The sequence below is a fragment of the Acomys russatus genome, chromosome 3 (assembly GCF_903995435.1).
Source record: "Acomys russatus chromosome 3, mAcoRus1.1, whole genome shotgun sequence".
Classification (NCBI taxonomy): domain Eukaryota; kingdom Metazoa; phylum Chordata; class Mammalia; order Rodentia; family Muridae; genus Acomys; species Acomys russatus.
The window spans coordinates 25,897,313-25,925,305 of record NC_067139.1 but is presented as its reverse complement, the minus strand read 5'-3'; the positions used below and the strand labels follow the sequence as shown (position 1 = coordinate 25,925,305).

Below are 27,993 nucleotides of genomic sequence, written 5' to 3'. Positions count from 1 at the left end.
AGCCATGGGGAGCAAGCCAGAGAACAGCATCCCTCCATGGCCTCTTCTTCAGTTGCTGCCATCAGATTCCTTCTTGAGTTCCTTCCCTCAATGGACTGTGGTTCGGCATATATAAAACCAGAAAACAAAACAAAACAAACAAACAAACAAACACTTCCATGTCCAAATTGCTTTTGATCATGGTCTTTATCACAGCAACATACAGCAAGCTAGGAAATTTATTCTGTTCTTTTCCATAAAAATCCTTGTCACCTTTTTGCCTCTCAGTCTTAAGAGCCATTTTCCTTTGCTATATAACTATAAAATCATATTTAGGAAATAACATGCTATCTGTTAGTCTCCCTCTTGATTCATAGTATTCATAGGTATTTCACAAAACTGAATTCTTTAGAATCTATCCCCCATACTGTTTCTATCATGTGACAATGCACATAAGATTATATGGGGACCTGTGCGGATATGAGAGTGTACATCCAGAAAACTGAATTCAGTTGTGACCTCAACAGCTACCAAACAGAAATTTAAAAAAAAAATTCTTCTTTGAAAACTATGTCTGCTCACCCAGGAAAGTACAATGTGGTCTTATCTTTTCCAAAGCCAGTCAAACAGTTAAAATTCCAGAGCCTTTGTGCATATTATTTCCAGAGCTGGAGCCATAAATAGAAGTAATATACTATGGGCTCAAAATAAATATTTTATGCATCTATAATTTCTACAGAAAAGGGTGGGGACAAGAAGACAAAGAAAATTAGGGTAATATATTCTTAGTATGAAAATTCTTAGAGTAAGTAACACTTATCCTTTAAAAACATAGCTCAGCGTCTGCCTCCAGAGCAGCCTTGCATCAGAGCCAGGTGAGAGTTGACCTTTGTTTTTTTTTATCTGTTTTGAGCTATAGTTTCCCCAGGTATTCCAGGTTATAATCGCACTTACAATCCCCCTGCATCAACTTCCAAGTGCTGGTATTTTAGGTACATACTACCATTACTAGCTTAAAATGTAGATTTTCTATGTCTGTAAGTTAAAAGATGAGATGGAATGCCTATCGTTTTCAAAAATGTCCCACTATGTAGGCTATCACATCTATTCAGCATTACACTGAAGGTCTTAGATAAATAAATAAGGCAAGTAAAATAAATGTAACAGGTAATTATTTTGAAAGCAAGAATAAACATTTTCCTAGTCATATCTGTTAGAATTGTGTATACACAGAATCCCTAAGACTATATAGGCTGTTAGAAATAAAAAAAAAAAAAATCACCATATCACTGGATATGTTTGTATAAAACATCCATTTCCTATATAAAATTAAAAAATAAAATATATTTTAATTAAAATTTATTTATGTGTTTGTTTATTTATTTCATTAATTAAGAATGCCTGTGCTGAGGTGCACATGTACCACACATGACTGTGATGGTTAGAGGGAAATTTGAATGAGTTGGTTCTCTCCTTCCACCATGTAGATGGGTTCCAGGGGTTGCACTCAAGGTCTCAGGGTTGGTGGCAAGCCCCTTTACACGCTGAGCCATCTCACTGGCCTGAGGATAAAAAATTCAAAGTACCACACATAATGACATTAAAATAGTCAAGTAATTAAGAAAAGTGTTTTATTAAAAAAAATGGGTAGTAATTCTACATAAAACTACGAGGCTTCATGAGCATAAATTAAGAAGACTTGAAGAAACAATTAATATGCCATAATTTTCATGAATTTGAAGGCAAATTATCGTTAAGGCATCAACCTTTTGACGACTGACCTATGGCTTCAATGTAATTCCAAACAAATCTAAGCGTTTTTAAAGGAAATTTGACAACTGATTCTAAGATGCACATGGACTGCAGAGAGAATAGTCAGCATAACCTTGATAAAAGAGAATGAACTTACGGGATTTGAAGCGTAAGACACTAAGATTTATAAAAGCACAGAGCACAAAAATAGTGCAGTGTGAATAGATCAGTGGAAGACCTAAGAGCAGACGCATATTGAAGAGTCCTGTGACTTCGAAGAGAAGATCTTTGTAACATAGAAAAGATGGAATAAACTTTTCAATAAATAATGCTTTGTTATGTGGATACTTTGTTATGTGGAGTATACTTGTTATGTGGATACTTTGTTATGTGGAGTGGAGAACACTTTACACCAAACCCAATTTCACATGAGTCATGAACTTATATGTGAAAGATAAATAATAGACTTTCTGGATGAAATTTTCTCTCATAGAAAAATGATTTTTATGACTCTGGAAGAAAGTTTTAAAACGTGATATAAGAAACAATAAGCAGGGGGCCGATGATGAAGCGCAGGGTGGGCCGAGCTGTTGGGGAGCAGCGCGGTCCTCGGAGCTGAAAACACCTGCAAAAAATGTCTCTTTGTCCATCTCTCGAAGAGTTGCAGGTAGACAAAGTAATTCAGGCTCAAACCGCCTTTTCTGCCAACCAGGCGCTTTTGATGGATGTTTCTGCTGCTTTCCCTTCAGATGGAAATCGCTACCTAGACTACTTACTGTATCCAGAGCTCTCTCAATACATGGGACTGACTTCAAATGAAGAAGAAATATGCGCAAATATGCCCATGGTCTCTGGAGCACCAACTCAAGGGCAGTCAGTAGCAAGACCATCCAGTGTGAACGACATGGTAGCACCTGTGACAGGTGATGATGCTGGGATTTGGAGAGCAGAAATTAAGCAAGGGATTCATGAAGTCATTTTGTATAAGGATCAAGATGGAAAAATTGGGCTCAGACTTGAGTCAATAGATAGTGGTATGTTTGCTCAGCTAGTCCAGGCCAATTCCCCAGCCTCCCTGTTTGGTCTGAGATTTGAGGACCAGGTACACCAGATCAATGGTGAAAACTGTGCAGGCTGGAGCTCTGATAAGGCACACAGGTTGCTCAAGCAGGCATTTGGAGAGAAGGTCACCATGACCATTCATGACAGGCCCTTTGAGTGGACAGTTGCTATGCATAAGGACAGCAGTGGACATGTTGGCTTCATCTTTAAAAGTGGAAAAATCACATCCATAGTAAAAGATAGTTCTGCTGCCAGAAACGGCCTTTCTCACTGATCAACACATCCGTGAGATCAACGGCAGAACATCATTGGCTTGAAGGACGCTCAGACTGCAGATATACTGTCAACAGCTGGGACTGTAGTTACCATCACAATCATGCCAGCCTTTATCTTCAAACATAGTATTAAACAGATGTCATCAAGCATCATGAAAAGCCTGATGGATCACACCATGCCTGAGGTTTAACCACCTTCCACAGTGCATCACAGCTGATTGTTTCCAGTTTTCCTCTTTGGCAACATCTCTGTTTCGCACACAGAGCTTTCCCTGGAGCCAGGGAGAATGTGCTGCATGGAGACCTTTCTGTCTTCCACCATGGCTGGGAACCTCACTACCTGACGTCTTCTTCAGATTTTACCATAGGTGTAGCCTTATCCTGGTTTATAGCTGTGAGACTTCACTGGGAACCTGATGCTTTATAAGCCATTGTGGTCAGGATGACCATGTAGGCTTAGCTGTGTCTGAGAACTGGTCGGCTTTCTCCTTAGACAAAACACAGTGCGAGCCACGGGCTTCAGCTCTGTGGCATACCTGGATTTTAGGACATCAGCGCAGTACTTTTGGGACGATTGTCTTGGATGGTTATTATTTTTAAGTTTTCTCTGTGTGAGTGTGTAAAATCCCAATTAATCAACATTGGCTTCATTCCACAAAAGCATTATACAATGTGTGTAGGTTGCAAGAGACTCATGATTGTTACTACTAGATTTTAACTACCTTCACGTAATACACTTCAGCGGTCGCCTTAACTACAGTAAGCATCTAGAATAAAAGCCAACATAGAATTATTGCTGCCTTCTGAAACCTGAGATATTAGCTCTCTATTAAACTGGCCTGTGCTAGCCCTGAGCAGCTTCCTGGAAAGCAGTGCTGCCTAGTCGTATCAAGATTTCCTAGTTACCGCATAAAGGAAACGCCTAAGAGTTGCCGTATTGCTTTCTGAAAACAAATCGCTATATATTTCATGTAAACGTTATACTAAGTAGAACAAACTTTGGAGCCTCCTTTTCACTTGTAGATTAAGTGTGTAATGTTTAATTTGGCATTTGAATCCTAACATTATGTAACTTAGCTACCTTGGGGTGATTTTAGAATGTTTCCTTGATGCCATTTTAATTTGTTTCACTTTCTGACTCTGTCCTATAAACAAAAATGGCAATGGCACTTTATCCTGATTTTCTTCCTTATGACTATCCGATTACTTTATCTGATATTATCCCATTAAAAGTATAAAAATGTTTTTTTAAAAAAAGGAACAATATGTACAAAAGAATAAACATTCATGCTGATTCACTGGAACTGAAGAACTTTTATCCATGTGAAGACATCATTTAAAATGTAGTGTACCATGTATGTGGGGTACAACTAGAACAGTGCTAATCAAGGGATGTATAACACTAAATGCTTACTTAGAGAACCAGAAATAGCTCAAATCTAATGTAGGTTTTTATCTCAGAAAGACAGAAAAAAAGAGAAAAAAATTCCCAAGTGAAAGGAAGAAGGAAAATAATAAAGATAAATGCAGAGGTCAATGAAGTTTAAAACAGAAAACAAAATTTAAAATAGTCCTCAAAAATTGATAAAATTGATTACTTTCTGGAAAAACTAACAAAGAGGAAAAGACTGAAGATACAACTCACCAATAGTAAGAATCAGATAGGGGTTATCACTGTGGATGCCATAGCCTTTAAAAGGGTATAAGAAAAAGCTACAAATGTCTTCATGTTGTCAAATCCCTTTGGAAAACTTTGAGTATGGTTGTATAAGTAGAAGTAAACCCAAATATCCTAGAACATGTCCAAATCACAATTACTTATGATGGCCCCAAACCCAGAGGCAACCAAAACAATATTATCTCTCGGTATCGTTCTTGGTTTCCTGCCATAAGCAGACGCTAAGAGTCTTCTGATGAAGATATGGCTCACTTTGCTTTCAGAACATAGCTAAATCAACTTCAACTGACTAGGAAACTGTCAACTTGCTGAGAAGCTTATGTAGTTCTAGAAGGTGACACAGACTGATGGGGAAGATATATATCAATTATCTCATGCAGAGCTGGACCTTTCTACTACAATACTGACCCACCTGGCATGATATTCCCACTGGCGCGATAGTGGCATAACCACTCTCTTCTTCCTGGCAAGCTATGAAGTCTGGCTCACAGAAGGGATTTCATGTGTGGTGCTGGTCAGCAGACCATGATTGGAAAGACCATTAACCTCCTCTTGTGGTTTCAATAGGTGATCATGTTGTGAAACTGCCTTCTAGGTATTTATGTTTAAACCTATAAATTAGCATTGTCTTCAATTTTGGCCAAAAAACTTCTTTGTACCATGGATAGCATTTGATATAGCAACTATAACTAGTCAAAATGCCATGTATAACTAATGGTCAACACTTGATTAAAGATAATCACATATATTAACGTCCTCATTCTACAAAGGAACATTGTGGAAGTTGGGTCATAAAGAACGTATGAGCTGGCAGGTGGAGAAACACGGAGCGCTGAGTTTTGTACACTACACATCTGTCCCACAGACCCACTCAGTGGCTGTGGATGACTGTTCAAATTATACTACACCAACACTTTATGTTTTTTATTGTTTATTTGACTGTTTACTTGGGGATATTATCTCAACTATATCTGGTACCTATACATTTATGTTTAATATTTATTTTATGTGTATGAATGTTTTATATAAATGTGTTGTCTGTGTACCGTGTATATGCCTGTAATCTTTTTTATCTATTTATTTAATAATTCTTTATTTTTTAATGTGTGCATCTAGCTTTTAATTTTTTTTTTATTTTTCTCTTATTGAAGACATATTTTTAGATGTCTTTAATTTTTCGTATTAAAATTGTATTTATTGATGTGATGTTCAATATATAATATTTAAATCAGATTAAAGATATTTATCCCCTCAAGCATTTATTAGTCCCTTACAGTGATAGCATTGCAATCCTCTCTTCTGTTTGGCTTGCACAGCACGTCGCAGTTCTCAATGGTCACATTGCTGTGAAGCAGGGCAGGTGGATGGATACCTGTGACTCAGTACCCATAGATCCACTGCGCTCAGACCCATCCCCCCAGGCCCCTGGTCAACACTGTTTTGTGTTTAACTTCTACGAAAGAACCTAAGTTGTAGACATGAATGAGATCATGCAACACTTATCCCTTTGTGTCCATTTCACTGAACGTCATGATCTCCCGCTCCATTTGCTTCTGCAGAGGACAGGTCCCTGTGATTTCCATGGTTGAATAGTATTGACCACATGTATCATTGCAATTTCGTTACTCGTTCATATGTTGATGAGCTGAACGCTTACCATATTCTGTCTCTTGGCCATTGTGAATACAGCTACAGTGAACATGGGGAGTAGACATCTCCTGGACATACAGATTTCATCTCTTTTGGATATATTCCCTGTGGTAGGATTGCTTGATCCCATGATCTTTCTGTTTTTAACTTTTTAAGGAACGTCCATACTGCTTCCCGTAACGACTGTACTAATTTACTTTGCCACCTATGGTGTTCAGGCTCACTTCCCCCATTTCTTCATCATTACTGTTAACTTTAGTCTTATTGAAAATAGCCATCTTCACTGGCCTGGGAAGCTTACAGTTTTTAAAATTTTTGTTTTCCTCATGCTTACTGATGGTGCACACTGCTTTTCATGTGCACATTGGCTATTTATGCATTTCCTGTGAAAACTATGTTTTCTATCTTTTGCCCATTTAAAAAAATATATTTGATTAATTTATTCATATTACATCTCAATTGTTATCCCATCCCTTGTATCCTCCCATTCCTCCCTCCCTCCCATTTTCCCCTTACTCCCCTCCTCTATGATTGTGACTGACGGGGACCTCCCCCCCCTCTATATGCTCATAGGGTATCAAGTCTCTTCATGGTAGCCTGCTATCCTTCCTCTGAGTGCTACCAGGCCTCGCCATCCCAGGGACGTAGTGAAATATGGGGCACCAGAGTTCATGTGAAAGTCAGACCCCACTCTCCATTCAACAGTGGAGAATGTCCTATCCATTGGCTAGATATGGGTAGGGTTTCAAAGTTTACTGCACGTATTGTCCTTAGCTGGTGCCATAGTTTGAGCAGGACCCCTGGGCTCAGATCTGCCCATCATAATGTTCTTCTTGTACGTTTCTAGGACCCTCTGGATCTTTCTATTTCCCCATTCTCCCATACCTCTCTCACCTAGAGTCCAAATAGGATGTCCTCCCCTCTGTCCCAATTTCCTGATAAGTGAAGACTTTCATGGGACATATCCCTTGGGCTAGTGTCCAGATATAAGTGAGTATATACCATTTGACTCTTTCTGCTTCTGGGTTAACTCACTCATTATGATCATTTCTAGTTCAATCCGTTTGTCCACAAATTTTGGAAATTCCTTGTTTTTAATAGCTGAGTAGTATTCCATAGTGTAAATGTACCACAGTTTCTTTATCCATTCTTCTACTGAGGAACACTTAGACTGTTTCCATGTTCTGGCTATTATGAATAAGGCTGCTATGAACATGATTGAGCATATGTCCCTGTTGAATGCTGGAGCATCTTCAGGATATATTCCAAGGAGTGGAATAGCTGGGTCCTGAAGAAGCCCTATTCCCAGTTTTCTGATATAGTGCCAGATAGATTTCCAAAGTGACTGTACCAGCATTTCCACCAGCAATGAAGGAGTGTTCCTCTCTCTCCACATCCTTGCCAGCATGTGGTGTCGATTGAATTTTTGATCTTAGCCATTCTGATGGGTGTAAGATGGAATCTCAGAGTTGTTTTGATTTGCATTTCCCTGATGACTAAGGAGGTTGAGCATTTCTTTAAGTGTTTCTCAGCCATTCGATATTCCTCTGTTGAGAATTCTCTGTTTAGTTCTGAGTCCCATTTCTCAATTGGGTTATTTGTTTTGGTGGTGTTTAATTTCTTGAGTTCTTTATATATTTTAGATATTAGACCTTTGTCAGATGTAGGGTTGGTGAAGATCTTTTCCCAGTCTGTAGGCTGTTGCTTTGTTCTGTTGACTGTGTTTCCTGCCTTATAGATGCTTCTCAGCCTCATGAGATCCCATTTATTAATTGTTGACCTTAAGGCCTGGGCTGTTGGTGTTCTGTTCAGGAAGTTGCCTCCTGTGCCAATGTGTTCCAGGCTCTTCCTCACTTTTTCTTCTAACTGACTTAGTGTCTCTGGTTTTATGTTGAGGTCTTTGATCCACTTGGATTTGAGTTTTGTGCATGGTGACAAATATGGGTCCAATTGCTTTTTTTTTTACACATAGACATCCAGTTAGACCAGCACCATTTATTGAAGATGCTATCATTTTTCCATTGAATAGATTTGGCTTCTTTGTCAAAAATCAAGTGACCATATGTGTGTGGGTTCATATCTGGGTCTTCAATTCAATTCCACTGATCAACCAGCCTATTGCTGTGCCAGTACCATGCTGTTTTAATTACTGTTGCTTTAGAGTACAGCTTGAGATCAGGTATGGAGATTCCTCCAGAGGATCTTTTATTGTACAAGATTGTTTTAGCTATTCTAGGTTTTTTCTTTTTCCATATGAAGTTGAGAATTGAACTTTCAATGTCTTTAAAAAATTGTGTAGGTCTTTTGGTAGGGATTGCATTGAATCTGTAAATTGCTTTTGGTAAGATGGCCATTTTTACTATGTTAATTCTCCTGATCCATGAGCAAGAAAGATCATTCCATCTTCTCATGTCATCTTCAATCTCTTTCTTCAGAGTTTTGAAAATCTTTTTTCAAACAAATCCTTCACTTGCTTGGTTAGAGTAACTCCTAAATATTTTATATTGCTTGTAGATGCCTTTCATTTTTTAAAGTACCTTGTTCAGACAACATAGTAAGGGAGCTGCATTAGAATGTGTGCAAGGAATGAAATAATTGCTAGCAGTTATTGTGCCTTGAAAAGGCTTATAATGAAAGAAAATTACAGGAATAAGGACCCGGGTTGAAGAGGCTTGCACTGATCCAACCTGGGATGACTTGGAAACAAAGATCTATGATGTCCACTAATGAAAGATGTCACATTGAAGGGAGACAGTCCTGAGTCCTGATGGCAAGCGAATGAGCCCTCGTAAAAATGCATGCATGCATAAATGAGAAAAGAAATGAGTTGAGAGCTTACTGATTAACACGGAGGTGTAAATACCATCATTTTGTAGCCATTAAAGTAAATATCAAGCAAAGGGGGAAAATCAAGAAAGAACCAACAGAGAAGCTAAATCTAGGGGAAAGTTTGATGATGATCAAGGGAGTATCGGCATTAACGTTCCGTCACCAACATCTGTTAGTTCCAAGGTACAGACTGGGCAGCACCTTGCCTGGGTCATGAGAGCGGTCAGCCCTGGGGAAGGACAACTGGGCATGAGGCATATGTCTCCATGTTACATTTAGAATGTTCTCATCTACTAGAGGTAAACTGAGTCTCATCATGAGAACACCAAATTAGGAGGGAGAGAAGAATCCTGTGGCTCACAAATGATTATATCATAAATGGGTAACTAAAGGGCATAGAAATGTTCCAGGGTCAAAAAAGCAAGTGACCCGATGGTACACTGGGCTATCCCTTAACCTTGGGCTGGTCTGACCTTGGCCTGGATTCTGTCCTGGAGCTGAAGGTGCTTTTTGAGACATTCGCAGCCAGCTTACATCGAAATGCAAAGAGCAGGTTAGATTAGGATGGTACTGTAGCGACAAATGTGCTGTGGTTATAAAATAATTATCTACACTTACATTTATATCCCTCTAGACAGACTGTGGATGGACAGATGAGAGATAAATAGGTGACAGATTATGAAATTATAAAGGCAACCAAATAAATGCAGAAAACCTATTTATTCCTTTCTCTTTATGAGAATTTCCAGAGATGAGGGCTCACCCCTTTTATAAAAGAGTTATAAAAAAAATCACTGTTAGGTAAGTCCTGAGTCTTCAGACAAACAGTAGTAATATTAAGTGTAGCTTGTTTTGGATTAATTGGAGGCCCTTGATATTTTGTTTAAAATTGAATCTTGTGTATTTTATTTAAGCAGATTAGAAATCTGGGCTGCATGAATGAAACACACTTCACCTCTTAGCATTTCTGATAAGATTTAGAAATGAAAGCAAACTTAGGCCTCACAGTCTAACCCAGTATGATGTCACAATGGCAAATTATCCTGTAGAAAACACAAAAGTGAGTGATGCAAATGGTTGTCACTGACTGCAATACCAACCCAGTCTACAGTAGTTAATTCTACATCTTAAGCAGGCTCAGCAAAAACATACCAAGAATGTTCTTTGGGCTGGGTTTTTGTTATCACTAAATTTAGTGTGCAGATCCTCGAACATTTTTCTTTTCTATGCAAAACATCCTTTTCTGGAGAAACAAAATAGGTGAAAATGTTGCTGATGCCTTTTAATTCTCGCGCCTCAGCTTGTCACTAAAGGAGCTGCCTATTTTACACACTTCTGACACCAGCTCACTTTTGTCCCTGATACATTTATGAGGGTTCATAACAAAGAAGGCACGGCTGCTTTCATTTGACCATTTCCTGCGAGGTTCGGGATACATGTCCTTTGTACCAGGTCCCTTTTAGGTCTTCTCTGTTGTACAATCTGAGGAGTGTGCTGTCTACTTTTGAGTTCCTCAGAGTAGAGCCGGACAATGATGAAATCCATATTCTTGTTGTCACATGCGGTAGAAGAAGGCTTTCCAAAGGACAGGTCTACTTCTGGGCACTGGGCCAGCCCAGTTTTCTATAGCTAGCTATATGGGCCTGGTGACTTTGGTCTGCGTCTTCTGTAAGACTCGGATACCTATCGTCTCTTGGATTGGTGCCTCCATAGAGATGGTTGCAAGACTAGAAGTTAACGAACCAAACACTGGGCCTGGCAATCCTCTCTCCCAGAGGACCTGTGCTTCACTTTATGAAAAACAGTACCTAATTTGAAACTGCTTATTCACATGAGACGTATTAATAAAAACCTGTTTGTCTTTATGGTGGAAAGCCTTTCTTTTTCTTCTCCTCATCTTTGCATGTCCAAACTGACTGATTTCTGTCGCTGAAGTATTTTTATCCCCACTCCTACACTTGTGCGCCACTAGGAAAAGTAGTTCTGCTCTCTTTACTTCTGCCAACTTTATGGCCCTTTTTTTTTACATTGCATGAACGTATAAGAAGGGTGATGATATTATATTCCTCTCAGCAAAAAGGAAGCACTATTTAAAAACACAGGTGTGTGGTCAGTCTTCCCTGATTAGTATCTAAATTCCATGCTCATAGCAACCACGATTTCATGCAAATCAGTATCTCTGTGACTCTGTGAGACCTAAACCTTACAGTCTCCATGGGGATTCACACACATAATCCTTATTAAGTCTTTGGCAAAGGATACTCTTGATAAACTCGACTGTATGTAAATTATTATTACTTGCCAGCCCAAAGCAAGGCTATAGCTATAGTTGTGAAATTAAACCTTGGCACAATTCCAAAGCTTTATACCTATCAGACTTATTTTTTTAAAAAATTAGTTCTCTAAGCTTTGGTTCCCTTAGATGCAAATGAGAAATAAAATGAACTCTCTCACTGGGCCTTGAGAGGATAAAACATTATGTAATACATGTAAAACACCTAGCACAGAGCCTGACAAATGGTGGGCGGGCAACAAATGTTCACTGCTTCCTTTCCTCCTGGTTTCTTAAAGCAGACACTGTGCAGAGTGGCTGGGGGCTGGCTGCTAAAACATGCTAGATGAAGAAAGGAAAATGCGCTTCAGGCTTTCAATGGTGAATGGAGTCAGACAGAAACCCAAGCAACTTATATTATTTAAATGTCGATCATGCCTGGTGAAAGCATATAAGTCACTTTCCAGATCTCATTCAACAGTACAGGTTAACAGCAGGCATTATTATTTTAATTTTATATTTTCAGCATGGCTTGTTTTAAATATAGATGGCAATTAATGAGAATGATGTAATTTAAAGTCTTAAGACTGTCATAACCCTGATTCATGCTCAGTGTGCAGAAAGATGACATATACTTGGTGGAAGCCTCATGCAGCAAACTGCTGGCCTTGTTCATTTGGAAGTCACCTCAAAGTAAAGGCTGTTCACTTAGTTATTTGAGTCACTTTACAGGAAGATGATAACATGTAGAGCTAGGAATAGCAGTGTACTGGTTAGGCTTTTGTCAACTTGACACAAGTTAGGGTCCTCTGAGAAGAGGAAACCACAATTGAGACAATGTCTTCATCAGTTAGGCCTGTTGGCAAGCCTTGGGGAAGATCAGTGCTTTGGTTAATAATTGATGTGGGAGGGTCCAGCCCACTGTGGATGGTGCCACCTTTGGGCAGATGGTCCTGAGTTGTATTCAAAGTCAAGCTATGCAAGCCATGAAGAGTAAGACAGTAAGCAGAGCTATTCCACCCACATCTGCTTTAGTTCCTGCCTCGAGGTTCCTGCCTTGAGTTCCTTCCCTGCTTTCCTGTCGTGATTAACTATAAGATGTAAGATCAAATAGATCCTTTCCCTCCCAGCTTGCTCTTGGCCATGGTGTTTAGCACAGCAACACGAATCTGACTAGGACATTCTGCCTAGGCACCGGGATCCTGGGTTTTGTCTAACTCCTCTGCCACAACCCAGCTATGTTATCTAGCTAAATATGCAGTGCTCTTACCCCCAACCATTAGTTCCTAGAAATGTAGGAAACTACAAAGCTAGGAAGACTTATGTTTGAGCCCTAGCATTATCATTTATATTAGATATAGATTTCTGTCTAAGATTTAATTTCATATGGATTGGGGCAATAATATCTAGCCAGTGACGAGATTTTGAGTGAAACATACATACTTAGTTTCCAGTTTATGTTAGGTATTAATAAGCAATGCTTGGTTTTCCTTACTTCCCCAAAGCTTAATCTTATCATCTGTAAAATGAATCTGTTGAATGTAGCAATTTCAGTCTGTACCATTCTGTCATTGCCATGAATCTACTGTTGAGTAAAAGATTACAGAGACCTGGGTAGATACTGGTGTGTCTTGCACAAGAAGAAAGGCACACTAATGTTGTGAGGTTGGGGATTACAGACTTTCCTTAACAGATGAATCAGAAGGAAAGACCCAACCAAGGCAGATTAGGTGGATGTTTTATTTGCATTCTGTTGTGCCTGCAGATGGGCTGCTGACGGTAATCAGATCATAGGGCATTAGTCAGGCACTCTGCCTAGTAAATAACAGAAGAACTGATTCAGGGACACAGTCCAGCTGGCAGAGTTACCTTTGGGGCAAAACCAAAGCACAATGGACCTATCTCCCTTCATCCATGGATTATTAATCCATTGAGAGATTCAAATATCCTTAGTTTAGATGAATTTTTAATTTTAAAATTAAAATAGAGAAATTAAAAGTAACCTGTGCTTCCTGATTTAGATTAAAAACATGTTCATGTGCACAACAGGGATGTAAGCATATGCTCCAGGTTGTAAGTTCTCCTATTTTAGATCACAGGGAATGCTTAAATTGGTTTGGTTTTATGGTCTGCATTTCCTAAATTTTCTATATAATTATTATGCACCGCATTGGTACTGAAGAGGAAAAATGAGTTATGAGTGTTGTAAGAAATTCCCAAGGGGACCTGGGAAGGTTGCTTCATAGACAAATCATACACTATCTAAATCAAACTAAGTATGGAGACCTCTCCTCCTACTGTGATAGTTTTCCCAAGAAAGGAAGATTAAGTATTCCTTTAGGGAGCTTCTCCTACAGCATAACTACATAAAATGACTGTGGTGCCACATTCTTATCATACAGCTCCGGAGACATTCTGCTTTTGAACGTGAACTATGTGAGCACTTTACATGTTATTTGTCTGCTCACAGTGTCCGTGCTGATACATTTGCTCAACCAAAGACAGTGATCTAGAAGATGTGATGTGGAGGATCAAAACGTGCAAGATTTTAAATTATGGCTTCAATAACATAGCTATGGGGCCTTGGGAGGTTCCTTGATCACCGGAACATCTATAAAATGGGGATAATGAAAATACACTCCACAAAATTTCCTTTTTTTGAGTCAAGTGAGACAATAAAAAGATCCTGACACATAGAGAGGCCTCTTACCCCTTCGTTTCCCTTTGCAACCTTAGTGTACATATCCAGGCTGTTATGTGAACTTGGGTTATGGGTTCAATGTTGGAGTCAGCCTTGTAGGGTATTCACAATGTGGTCTGCTTTTTCAAAGACAAAAATAAGATTAGGTTAGGCAAGTGCCATCTTCTCTCACTAACTTAGTCACCAAATGTGTTTAACCAACTAAGCAGAAGAGCTTGCCACATTGGTCCAAAAAGAAAACTAAGGCCTAACCAGCTGTAGTAAAACCTCTTCCTTCTCCTCTTCTGTGATGTCCTGTGGTAAGCCATTGTCCTTCTACACAGAGAGTGAGTTGTTCTGAGTTATTTTTTAAAGACCTGATTCTTAGATAATCTTCTTAGTGCTAACTCACAGCATCACTTCTGATGAAAACACAATCCGGCATTTGAAATTGTCTTCACAACTGCAAACATTTGCTTCATGTAAGTATTTAAAGTGAGCTATTAATTTTCAGTATTAGTGCTAAAGATAAAATGTTGTGTTTATAGTCCAAATTGTAGTTTAGAGTGTTTTCTAACAATCTCCCAGTCCTCTAAATAATATAAGAGGAAAAAATTAAGGTCCAGAAGAAATACAACTCAGAAACACTTGTAAAAGGTGTCAGTAAAGAATTTTCAAGAATTATTGGTCCACACTCTGTATATTTATTGCACCCAGGGGCCTTTATACTAAGATTTGGATCCATAGAACTTATTTCATATTGGTGATTACATATATTTCTAGATTCAATACACTCTCTAAATTCATTAAATTCTAAATCAAATTCTCCTCATCTTGATTCTCTTTTTTTGTAATCCCTTTCTCAATGAATAACTTTGACTATTCAAAGGTAATATCTGAGGATCTTTTGATGTACTGCTTCCTGGGTATCCAGCTGTCTTACTGTCACACACATACAAAGAATCTTCTTAATGATTCTGGATCCTTGCCTCTTCTGAATTCACCCAGTTTGTTTACTGTCCAGTTATGTTTGTATCACTGCAGTCGCCGGTGGTTCTCATGGCTTTAGTCTTTTTCTCTTATCAGTCTTTATATCTGTGACTTTCATAAAAACACATTTAAACACAGATCTCTACTATGCTATATTCTTTAATGGACTCAACATCCTCTTTGGAATTCCTTAGTTCAGCAAACAAAGCCTTGAGCACTTTGGTTTCTGCCTACTGATGTAGTCTCTTCTCTTGACATTCTGCATGTTTGCACTGTGGTGTGCCTGTGCCCCTTGTAACAAATGCAGGATTCTAATTGGTCACTCTCTTCAGATGCTCATGCTTTATCACACACCACTTCACACTGCCTAGAAAGTGCTTCATTGTCTTTACTAAATCTAACTGAAACAAAAGTTACTTCTTGCCTCCCCTTGAATACCAACTTGGAAACACACTCTCATCTGTGATGAGCTCATCTTTGCTATGAAATCCTAAGAAATGGACAAGGTGGCCAATATTACTCACCTGTAAAACTGCAAATATAAAATTTTGGGAAACTGTCAGTTAGTTTGTTTCAACATCAATTCTATAGTTTTTCTTATTTTTGTGTTTTTTAAAGGTGGGTTGATTGATTTTGTGTGTGTGTGTTTCACTGCATGTATGTAAGTGTGCTGTGTGCATGCCTGTTGCCTATAGAAATCAGAAGAGGGTGTCTGACTCCTTGGAACTGGAGTTATGGACAACCATGAGATGCTATAGTTATGAGCCACCATGTACATTCTTGGGATTTGAACCCATGTCCTTTGTAACAGCAGTAGGTGCTATTAACCACTGAACCATTGCTTCAGCATCTTCCCTCCTATTTTTATATTTTAAGACTGTTTCACATACCCAAAGTGCTTAGAAAACTGAATTAGGAGTAGACAACATTCAAGAAGAGATGGAATGGAGTGTGAATTTCTCTGGGGAGATGAAGTCCTGCCACTTTCTTTTGTGGTATGATAAAATTAAAAGGGGATTAATATCAGAGCAACAACTAATTACATGGCTGTTAAGTGCTTAGCATTTTGCTTACTGGTCTACATTTAGTTGTTCATTACTTAGAAACATACCTTCTATATCACTTTCATGCCTTTCAGGAGAGCTAGATGCTGTCTGTACTGTTTATTCAATATTTTTCAGTAAATAATCTTAATACATTTTCTGTTGCTCTACTTATTTCTTTGTATTGGTGTCACAGTCCATAAAAATGCTGTGCTGGCTATATATTATTCTGTTTAAATGAAATATTTTTGTTTAAATTTCCTAAAACACAATAGGGTAGATACACTACCATTATAAGGGAGTACATGCATCTTCTTGAAAATCACGTGTTGCAAGACAGTTTGTGAAGTGCTATTTTGTTTCATTTAATCCTCAAATTTGTACTATTGGTTAATAACTCTTGACTTGCTTATCATTTGTACTGGAAATGCAGAAGGGAAGCAAAAGCCATTACATTTTTGGTCCAGCTACACAAGCTAGGAAGTAGAAGTCACTGTTTGAACTCAGGACCGTGGGAAGGTAATGGTGAATTCTAAGACACAGTGACAGCCTGAAGTCAAGATGGGGGACTATTTGATTCCTATCGTCAATTTGTATGTGACATCACTGTAACTGTAACTTTCCAATGGGTAGAAAAAGAGCAGAAAGTAAATATAAAAAGGTGAATAGTTAAATAGACTTAAACATAGAATTAATTGGTTCTATGTCTTTTCTATTTTCTTCTGCCAAAGGCTTCGATATTACCCTGGTTTTCCTCTTCTGATTGAGAAACAGATCTTGAAGATCATCTCTCTATCCAAACACAGTTCTACAAAGTTCCACTTTAACATACCAGTGTCCACCCAGGAGTTTTGCTCATCTGTGTGTCTTATGCCCCACTGGAAGCTTATTAAATATACTGAGCCTGGCCTGGACTATGAGCTAGCTTTGGTACGCTAGGCTCGCATCCTTGCCTCTGCTATACAGACACAGAGGGTAGTACTGGCAGTTTTCTTTCTTGCATTCTTTAAAAAATTTTTTTCCCTTTTTTCCTGAGAAAACAGATTTGTTTGGGCAAATGAAGAGCGAGAATTCATCCGCCAGCACCTGTGAATTGTTTATGCTAATTGGGTCATGGCTGATGCTAGCTGCGTGTGGGCTGCGTTTTAATCCACTCTTTCATATGCAGTATGTGAGAGTAGGAGTTATTAATTGATTGGAAGTGCTTCCTTGTATTTTCATGTCGTTTTCCTCCTCTCTTGTGTCTCGTTATTCCAGGTTCTCTCTTCCTCTCACTCTCTGCTCTACATAGGAAACCTGAACCCCAGTATGTGTTAAAGCAGATGGGTATGAGGAACAAGGTACCCCAAATACCAAGGACCTCTACTGGAGGAGCTTCTTTGTGAGCAAGCCTGTCCTGTTGCAAAGGCATGCTCAGAAGCTCGGGCTGGACTGCATGGCTCTCTCTATGGGACTGGAGGCCTGGCTTTCTCTGTGATATTTTCCCTCTTTATCAGCTTCCATTCTCCCCTTCACACACAGTGTTCTCTGTATTAAACACAGGTTGGGAGAACCTGGGTGTGAGCAATTAGAGGTCTAAAATGGAACATGTGGGAGGCCGGGAGGGCAGGCTTGGTAGTTGCTTTGTCATCCATGAGTGAAGCACAGCTTGCAACTTCCTTGCTAGAGTTACAAAGAACAAATTCCCGACCCCCTCAACCAGAATCTGCTGAGGATGATAACCCGAGTCCCACAAAAGCGAGAGCAGAAGGGATTTTGTAGTTTTTGTATGAAATCCTTCTCTGAGACAGGGTCTAGAAGTTAGCTTGTCAGTTAGTTACACGAGTAATAAACCAAGTAAGACATGGGAAGGCATCACTTTGTGGGGAGACAGGAGACATGGCTGACATTGCTAGCAAGACTCTAAGGGTCATACAGGAAGGTGTTAGTATGACGTAGACATTTAGAATCTATTCGGTAGCTACTCCGTAAGTGGGCATTGGGCTGACTTTGGTCAATGCTTCATGGCTTGTGCCTTAGTCTTTCTGGAGAAAACCAGCTTCAGGAGCGAACCACACCTGAGGTCTCAGAGGACAGGGATGGGGAGAGAGTACAGCTTGCTACTAGCTGAATGACTAAGGCTCTTAACAACATGGCTGGCACCTCGTGAGCTCTTCTCACAGTACATTTCCAGTAAGTGGCTTGGATGCGTCTCTACAGTTTCCTCCATGGTGTCAAGAAACAGACATGTGAAGGGAGCCTGCACTGAGGATTCAATGGCCAAAATGTGTAAGGCGTGGACTGGGCAGTAGAGGTTTAAAGAAGCAAGGGAGAGGGCTCTCAGTTAGGGACAGATCAGAACTCAATTCCTGAATGTATTCAGAGCATCCTATGAGTTGGTCTCAGGAGAGGTCATCACTGGGAAAGCTAGGGAGCAGCTGTTTCACAACTACTCTCAGACAAAAAACAAACAAACAGTAAAACAGGACAAAATCCCTCAGTGATTACAGACAGTTATTCATTAATATCTGCATTGCCTCAGGAAATTCAGTTTCAAAGTCTATAATTGTTTAATAGTATATCTAACCTTTTCCTGTACTGCTTTCCTTTCTCTTTTGATTTTTTTTTTTTGTATTTGTGTCTTTTGTTTTATAACAGATACATCTAAGTTGATGGCTCTCTTTCATTTTCTCCATCTTAATTCTTCCAACCAGTCTCTCTATGTACCCTCCCTTCCAGACCACATCTGGAAGCCTTGAGTCTTTTCTCTGAATCTGAGGTTTAAAGTGTAGACTGAAAGATTCTTCTTCTACCAGGTCTGTAAAGGCATTTAATAAACTACAGTGGTTTCTTTTATACCAAGGATGGTGTTGCCGACCAAAAAAGGTTATTTATGGAGATCACTATACTTGACATAGATGGAAGGCATTTAAGTAAGAAATATGAGTATTAGGTCTAATTGACAAACACATTCTCTCTCTCATTGACAACCTCTTTTTCTTTCTCTCTGCCCCATTTAACCCTTTAACTCCCCTTAGATCTGGAGCAAGCCAACCATCTCTGTGAAGAATCTGAGGCTTAGAGAGGCTGCCATTTTCTTGAGTTGCTATATCAAGTATGGGATAAAAATGGAACCCTTGACTATGTCAGAGGCTACCATGTAAGTATAGGAGATCTGAAATGTCAGACAAAACTCACTGGGAGGTAATGTTGAAGCTAGGTCTTGCCTTAAGCACAGGAAAAAAAAAAAAGAATGCTGTTGTTAATTACCATTGCTAATGGCTTCGAACTAATTGAGTGATACCAAATGTCTTTGTCTCTTGGGAGTCATACTAAGAAATCCCAGAGGTGTAAAGGTTAGGATAGTTGGACTAAGTACATTCATCTGAAAGCTAAAGATTCAAAAGCCAATGATCCGGTGGATTTTGAGGGGAGGGGGAACATATCACAAAAGGTAGAGATTAGGGGGGGCTGCTAAGGGGAAAAGGTTGACAGAGGGGTCTCAGTGAATTTTTTTCTATTCCTAAAACAACTTGAAGAGACTTCGATAAGCTCGCTGTGGTATTCATCAGTTGTCAAAACTGGCATTTCCCTTTGTTGAACAAGACAATGCAGACAAGAGAAAAAGTACTTTATGACAAGTACCAACGGCTTCAAATGCCACGAGTTACGTAAAGAGATAAAAGAGGGGGGATTGTCATCGGGAACCATAAATGTGACTGCCTTGTGACTCTAGTCAACTGACTGGCTGCCTTTTAATATGCCGAAGGTAATTTAAATGTCTAGGGACACTGGTGGCTTTCAAGTAATGAGAGGCTCTCTAGCAGAGTGGAAAGAACATGAGTGAAATTAGAAACAGGGCTCTCCATGCCAGACTCCCATTAGAAGCTGTGTGATTGGGGCACGTGATAAAATCACTCCACTCCCAGCCTCCCGTCTCAGAAAGTGTGAACCATCACTGCTACCTTCATCCACCTCTTTGGTTGATTTTGTCAGTCTCGCCAGCTGGAAAGTCACCTCTTTCCAGCAAGGAATGTTGAGATATTTCAGATTGCTTTGGCTTTGGAGTCGGGCATAATTGAATCAGATCCTAGCTTTGTGGCTATCCAAATGGATGGCTTATTTCAAGAATCTTCTACCCATCGATTTTAATCTTTCTTTCTCTCTCTCTCTCTCTCTCTCTCTCTCTCTCTCTCTCTCTCTCTCTCTGTGTGTGTGTGTGTTTGTGTGTTCAAATATATATGCATGTGGTTGAGGATGTCTTGAGAATGTCAGATGCCAAACCTGGCTGCTGTTTCTCAGGCACCACTTACATTGGTATTTTTTGAGACTTGATATCTCACTAGGTCCTGGACCCCAATAATTAGGCAAAGTTGTCTGTGCAGTGAGATCCATGTCTCTGCCTCCTCAGTGCTGGGGTTATAGGAGCCCTGTGGCCTCACATACAGAAGTGTCCTTGAGCTTCTGTGGCAGGCTGAGTTATCTCTATAGCCCTTATATTTTCTAATCTGCATTATAATCCTGCATTCCTGTTTTTCAACATTTCCTTGGGGATGACCACATGAAATGAATATATAAAGTGCAATCTTTGACCCATGTATGTTCCTTTCTTGATGCCTATTTGCCACTTTGGATTGTTTAAACTCATTTAAAAGTGATGACCTTCGAGGATGGGTGTGTGGCTCAGTGGTAGAGTGCTTGATCTGTCTCTACCACTGATAGAAAATACTTATAATATATGATAGTTGTTTATAACATGTAACTATCTGTGTGTGGCAAAGAAAAATATTCAGGCAAAAATAGCCACTGGAGATTGGGTTTTTATATATAGATTAATGGTAAAGTACTTGCTCTGGGTTTAATCCCCAAAACTCAACCCTTGCCCCCAAATAAAAATAAAAATAGCTACAGGATATGATAAATGGTCAGCCCTCTGATCTCAGCTTGGCTTGCCCATTGGAAGCAATGAAAAGGATTCTTCCTGTGGCATTGCCCCTTAGACATCACCATTCATTTGGACTGCAGTGAGTCTTCAGCCATGGGGGAGCTGGTGATATCGCCTGAGTGTTTCTAATCTATACTGGATACAATACTTTCTTTTTAAACTTTATCACTAGCCATGCAGAGAAGTGGTCACTGTTCTTCATAGGAATAACCCAGAAACATGTTGTAAACAGTGGTTCTGGAGACCTTGCCATTCCAATTCTGTTTCACTTAGTTTGGAAGAGGTAGGGGCTTGAGAGAATTCCTGGTGTCCACTTCAACCAGAAAATCCCACAATACTCGTTTTGTTAAAATATTAATGGTGTCCTTCTCAGTTAAGTTGGGCATGGTAAAAAAAAAAAATCACAAAGCCTGCAGGTGAGGGTATGAATGTTATTGTCAGAGCGTAATGGTGGGTGAGCTTGAATTGTGCCACATGGAGACCCATCTCATCTCTGAAGTCACCTGCAGCTGGTTTCCAGAATCCTCCTTTTGAGTTACAGGTGGCCCTTGCAGAGCTCTCTCTGTGTCACCAGAATTCCCCGGGAACAAACCACTCTCAAACCAACCAAGAGAGCATCATCTGCTTACAGGAGACAAACAGGAGGCCTGTGGGCCTCACCACCCCCTCCTTGTTCTCCAGAACACATCATGCGTTCCATAGTAGAATTCCAAGTCATCCAATCATCCTCACCTAACACTCAAAGCAAAGGGAAATGGAGAGTGGAGAAAGCAAGCTGTTTCATTAGCAGAACTGGACACACACTTGACAGTCTCAGGCACTTCCAAAGGGACGTGGAAAAGATGGAGACTTCATTTTGCCCTTGCTTTAGCAACTCACGTCTTTCTAGACTCCTCTTGTGTTAACTAAATAGAATATTCTCCTCTATTTTAGAACATGATGTTTTCGTTTTCCAAGAAAAGTGAAACAAATATACCTATGAGTCAGTCAAAAGCATTCTTCTAAAGCTACTGCTGTAGATACATATTTTGCCTATAATTAGAGGATTTTTCTAGAATTTGTGAATAGTATACACAATAAAGACTAAATCACACAGGAAAGAAGGAAGGGGAACCCTCAGAATCTTTTCTTACCTTCTTAGAAGACTAATATTTCTGAGAACACTTGTTCAGTCTATAGAAACAGCCACAGGGATGATTGACATAAGCAACAAACACGAACATCCCAGCCAATTAGGTCTTGGGTAACCCAAGCTCTAGATTGTTAACTCTGTGTGAAATTCTCAGTTAGATAGACCTTTATAGAAGAGGGTGTCACATCCAGGCTCCTAGCCCTCCCTCATACTGCTCTATACTGGCCTAGTCTGGCTAAGTTAAGAGCTGCCTGGGTTGAGGTTAATCCTCTCAGTTCACATTCCTTTCGTGAAAAGTAGCCACTGCCTTCTTTTCCCTGGTTCTCAGAGCCTTGACATGGATCCGATACAGGTTTTCAGTCATGCACTGGTAATGACAGTGTTTACTGTGGGAAGAGAGAGGTGCACACTATGCTGTTCAGCCTTCACCCACTCATCATTTACCCTGGGGACTTTATAAGACCGAGGGTTTTAGTGTCCTGGAAAGACTCAGCACCCATGCAATGTGAACAGAAGCATAGGTGAACCACTGCACTATAGTGAGAAATCCCAAGTGACAGTGGAGGCAGAGATCCTCAAAGGAGAAAACTCTATGGTGATGTTCCTAAGTGTTGGGGAATCTGGGGACTATGTCTTAAGATAAACTGAAAGAGTGGGTGGGGGATGCACCACAGTGTACATTTATTATTGTTGAAGTTTGTCCTAACATAGGTTCTTCTGGGACAAGGCACAAAATCTTAGTAATTTTATGTTTACTGAACATTCCACTGTGTGTGTGTGTGTGTGTGTGTGCATGCTTGCTTTTCACTAGAAACAGGAGGTTGAATTCCTGTAAGTTAAGGTGTCTTATTTGCAAAGCCTTGGCTGCCTCATGGACACTCAGTCAGAGAAGGGAGAGCCTTTAATATGAGATATCTATTTTATTGGTTTTCCGATGTACCACGTCTCCTGCTGTAGACGTTGTTTTGAGCACTTTAGAACCTGACTCATTAATGCACTTAACAACCTAGAAATCTGTCACTGTAACCATTTTGCAAAGGACTGTATGAATTGCTTTTTGAATATGGGTCTCTAGAGAGGTATACTGGCTTGGTCATCATTGCTGTCACTCCAGCTTAACTGCAAGCCCTGAGACCCCAGAAACACCTAGATTTGTGACTTGGGGACCATAACCTAGCTGATGTTTGAGGAGCCCACTCAACCCTGCAAATCTAGGATTCCTGGAGTGGAATGGCATCCTCCTCACCCGCAGGCACACGTGATTCCAAGGAGAAGCCATAGCTTATGCTGCCACCTCCCATGTGTTTTCACGTTTATTCCAGCTCTGGAGTCTGCACCGCCATCACTGCTGGTGACAATTCTGACCACTCCACCCCCAGCTCCATCTGCTGCAGCTACCAGGCTGCCCAGGCTGCCTTGGACTCTTCAAGCCTCCCACACACCCTGCCCGTGTTCCTTCCATAAAAGCCAAGAAGAGTCCCTCATCTCCAGGACAAAGCGAATGGACACCTTTACCCTCCGCAGTTAACTACTGCTTCCTTTCTCCATCTGTGTCTCGTGGCTTGGCTGGACCAGCCTGCTGTGGGACAAGACTGGAATGGGATGCACTGTGGCCGATGAGGCAGTGTAGGAAGTCAGTTCCCATGACAGGTAGAAATCCCTTTCTTTTTCCCTCTCTTGCAGCTCCACATCTACTCCTATCTACCTTCCTATTTGTAGATCCAGGACAAATTAGGCGAGTTAACTATCCTCTGCCCCTCCTTCCCAGGAACACTCTTAGACCTCCAGAAGTGGCCGACAGTAGCAATGCTCTCTTTCTCCTCATAGAGGATGGCAATTAGCCATGCTATCTCCCCCCGACCCCACATGGAGCTATGCTGCTGAGCCTGCTGACTTAAACAAATCCTGCAGATGATACCTAGCCCCTCTTGACTTGGAGAACACACACTCACACCCAGAAAATGGAAGCGGGAGGCTTGCAAGCCCTCCAAATTACCAGGAGCCATGAACAATGCACAAACAATTCCTAAGAACACTTGGGGAAAGCTGGGCAGTAGGAGTAATATCAGTGCCCCAGATGAGCTTCCTGTCAGGCAGCAGTGAAAGATGCCAGGATTCCAGCACAGGGCATCTCCTTCTCAGCTCTGTTTTGTGACTTCCCAGAATTCAACTACTTTCCAATTTAGATAGGATCACTGTCCTCCTTCGCAGTGTTGCACTTGCCTGCTCTGGCACACAGTCATAATCAAGGTCATTTGACTGGGCACCTTAAAATTTTTTTTTTTTATGAAAAACACAAACTATGATAAAAAGAAAGAAAAACCCTCCTACCCACCAAGAAGAGAAAACACTTTGAATTCTTTTGCTACTTTAACAATGACATACGTTCCAAATGGACCATGAGCAAGCACACTAGAGCCTAATCAACTACCTTGAACTAAGTAATAAAAACACACAGGAGCCACACTGCACAGAAAGGGGTGGAAGACCTTGAATGCACACTGGGGATTCTCTGAGCAGCACCTGAGATCACTGAGACCGGAGAAGGCAGCTACAGAGGTGCCCACTTCTCCGAGAAGCCCATAAGCCAGCCGGAGGGCACTTGGCTAGGTCAGGGTGCCTGGCACAGGCTGACCACAAGTGCAGTAACTGCCTGCCTAAAAATTCTCTTACACGTAAACTCCAGACTCGAGGCGGTAGGAGTCACTTTCTAATATAGCTTATAGCTCTTAGAGGTATGCACCCAACCCTTGTTTACACCCCTAAGATGGTAGATGTCTAGTTTTGGTAGCACTTTGGGAGACATGATCAATTTGGGCATATTAACTGGTGAACTTTCATGACAGAGCTTAAGCTGTTTGTTACAGCTGTTGCCACACCGGTTACAGCAAAGCATTTCTCTCCTATTTGTTACCTTGAGCTCCTTGGCTGTAGAAGAACCTCTGTGCCGACTCCACATCCAAGAGTCTATGAGCAGACTCAACGTCCAGAAAATAATCCATTTTGGGATAGTCCATCTTCGATGTTCAAAGCCGGATTTTGAGAGAAGGTAATCACTTAGATGTCTATAAAAAGGAGGGAAAGGCCACAGTGTTTCAGGCCGTCAAGCAAGTCTATTCTTTAATTTAAATAAGAATAGTCTATTATCATATGCCAACAGTTGACTGACATTTCTAATTTCAAAGCCCCCACTGTCAGAGACTTTGCATCGTATGAGCAAATTCAACCTTTAGTTAACACTGATTAAAAATAATATATTCGACTCACAAAAATACAATGATCCAGGTTAAAGTAACACACTGCTTTCTCCTTGCTGTATATTATCTGGCGAAAGGTATACTTTTAAATGCATGTACCACCAGTTTTTAAAAGTCTGCTTGACAAATGGCATTAGAAAGTATTATCCCACCTGCAGGTTGCTCTCAATTGGTCCTGGGGCTTCCGGTGTCCCCCTCGAGTAGAAAGAATTCCCTCACAGACACCTTGCTACGCAGGCTGGCTTGTTTGCTGTACAAATGCCTTGAGTCCCTTAGTCTTCAGCCATTCCCTTCAGCGCATTTTATACAGTGCCACTGGCTTATTTGCCTATGTCTGGTATAGGCTGCTTTTGACACAGAACTGTGGTTTGTGCAGCAGAGACAGTCATCACAGCCTTGCACTGTTTCCCTCAGCATGCACTAGCCTGGCACGAAAAATAACCAGCCCCTTCTGGAGCCTGTGGAGTCCCTGATACTGGCCACAGAGGAACCAGATCTGTTTCTGCACTATTATATTCTTAAGGAGGAATAAGATGAAGTCCTTAAAAATCAGACTTTAAAGGCTAAAGCAATCACTTGCTTTCTAAGGCTACACACCTCTCATCTAAGAACCCAAGTCTGGTAAGAGGAAACTTTGAAAAAAAAAATAGCCAAAGGTACCCCAACAGCAAATTATACTTACTGGAAAAAAAACCTCCTAAAACCAAGGGCTGTCCATAGTCCAAGTGAGCAGTTTCAACCAGCTGCCTTTGATCTTACTAAATATTCCCAGCGAAAGTAAACAGTTTTGATTATCTGGTTAGATCGGTGATGAATAATGTATTCTGTCCCCTGGACTTTCTCTATCAGATAAAATGGCCAGAATACGTTACCTTAGCAACAGAAGGTGACGCCAGTTCCAGCCTCTCCACGCCCTCCTCTGTGAAGGAAGGAAATTACCACTTTCCCCCATGTAAAACTTTGGCAGGGAACCATCAAAATCTACATGTAGATTTTACATCACCCAGGGCCATTCACAGCCTACTCCCCCACCTCTGAAGCAGAGATATCTCACAGTTATTTAAAGATCGGAATTCTGATTTAATAATCTATTTTTCACAATCTCGAATCCCAGTCGGCTTTGCATTTACAACAGAATAATGGGGTAAACGCTTAAGCAACGGGGAGGAGTAAGTTGTTTAGACTACGTTGGGGGGCACCTGTCTTTACCTTACTGCTGAGCGGGGCAGGGTGGTGAAGAATGCCCATTAACTGGCAGTATGTTCAACATTCCCTTTATAACCAATACACAGAAACAGTCACCGGCATCTAGGCTGAAAATAACTCTTTCCTTCTGTGAACCAGTCCCTAGAAACAGCTTTAAAGGCTGTCTGAAATTTCCCAGATTTTGAAAGACGCATTATAACGCAGATCATATGGAAGACAAACCCCCTAGCCCACCGGAGGCAAGGTAGCCGGAAAGACACACGCGGGGGAGAGTCTCGAAGTTAGAAGAGGCACACTCACCAGCACTTGTCCCTGTGTTCAACAGGACGCTGCCACAGAGCAGAGAGCAAGCTGAGCAGGGCTGCTGAGCCCTGCGAGCCCAAAAGAACAGCTTCTAATTTTCCCTTCAATCTCCAGTCAAGAGCACTGAGTGGAGGGAAATGATGGATCTGCTGGTTTTATACTGCTACGGGGGCTGAGGGGGGCTGCTCTTTAGAGCGCATTAGCCTGCTAATTTAAGAAAACTGAAAGGTTTTGTTTTACCGTCTTTTATGTGTTCTTTTTCTGCTACCCCCTCAATTTAATTTGCATTTAAAATGATTCTCCTGCCTTCTAGGCTCTCCAAGGTGTGGAGCACTTACTAATCCTGGAGGGTTTGGTGCAAGGCCACTTCCATTCTGAGTGTCCAAACAAGGTGGGCAACTAAAAACGTGAGCTATTTTTGTGGAAAGAAGCACAGTAGGCCGGTCGGGTTTCCCACTTCCTCTTTCTGTCTCTATGTGGTCAGAGCTTCAAAATGCCTAATGCACTCCTCTTTTCTGCATGCAACAGAATTATCTCAACAGCAAAAGAATGCTTTGTTTGGGTCCCCCAGGTTAGCCTGGTTTGATATTCTCCCTACCACACCCCAGGGAGGACTGATAGGCACAAGGCTTTGAGATATGTTCTTCAGAGACATGACATTAATCAAGTCGTGACCTAGTGTGTGATTTCTAGGACCTTCCTCCACCTTGCATGGACCAAGCAGAAGTGACGATTAGTACAGTGTAGCATCATGATGGATTGTTAAGACAGAAGAAACAATATTTGCAGGGACTTGCAAGGAAGATCAGATCTCCCCTCCCTGTGTACACAGCTCAGCTGGGGCGGGGGCCAGGGGGAGCACACCTGCTACTGAGTGTCTGCTAAGTCATCCTTTCCTGTGTCGTTCATGCTACCATGCCTTTGATGGGCTAGAGGATTCCCATAAGAGAAACCAGGAAAA

The 27,993-nt window shown here is 40.8% G+C and overlaps 1 protein-coding gene and 1 pseudogene across 3 annotated transcripts in view; one reads left to right on the top strand and one right to left on the bottom strand.

The window, feature by feature from the left end:
- Phactr1 (phosphatase and actin regulator 1) overlaps positions 1–27,197 on the bottom strand; it is a 462,087-nt gene extending 434,890 nt beyond the window's left edge. Inside the window, exons 1-2 of one of the 3 annotated variants that reach the window (XM_051170504.1) lie at positions 27,030–27,197; positions 25,181–25,331 (exon numbers count right to left, since the gene is read on the bottom strand). In XM_051170504.1, the coding sequence (XP_051026461.1) occupies positions 25,181–25,283 (103 nt within the window). In that variant the 5' untranslated portion in view covers positions 25,284–25,331; positions 27,030–27,197. Of the gene's footprint in view, positions 1–25,180; positions 25,332–26,395; positions 26,645–27,029 lie in introns of those variants that run through there. The other 2 variants (XM_051170519.1, XM_051170512.1) reach the window with 2 other exon arrangements.
- Positions 2,366–3,276, top strand: LOC127210786 (syntenin-1-like; annotated as a pseudogene).
- Positions 27,198–27,993: the final 796 nt, after the last annotated feature.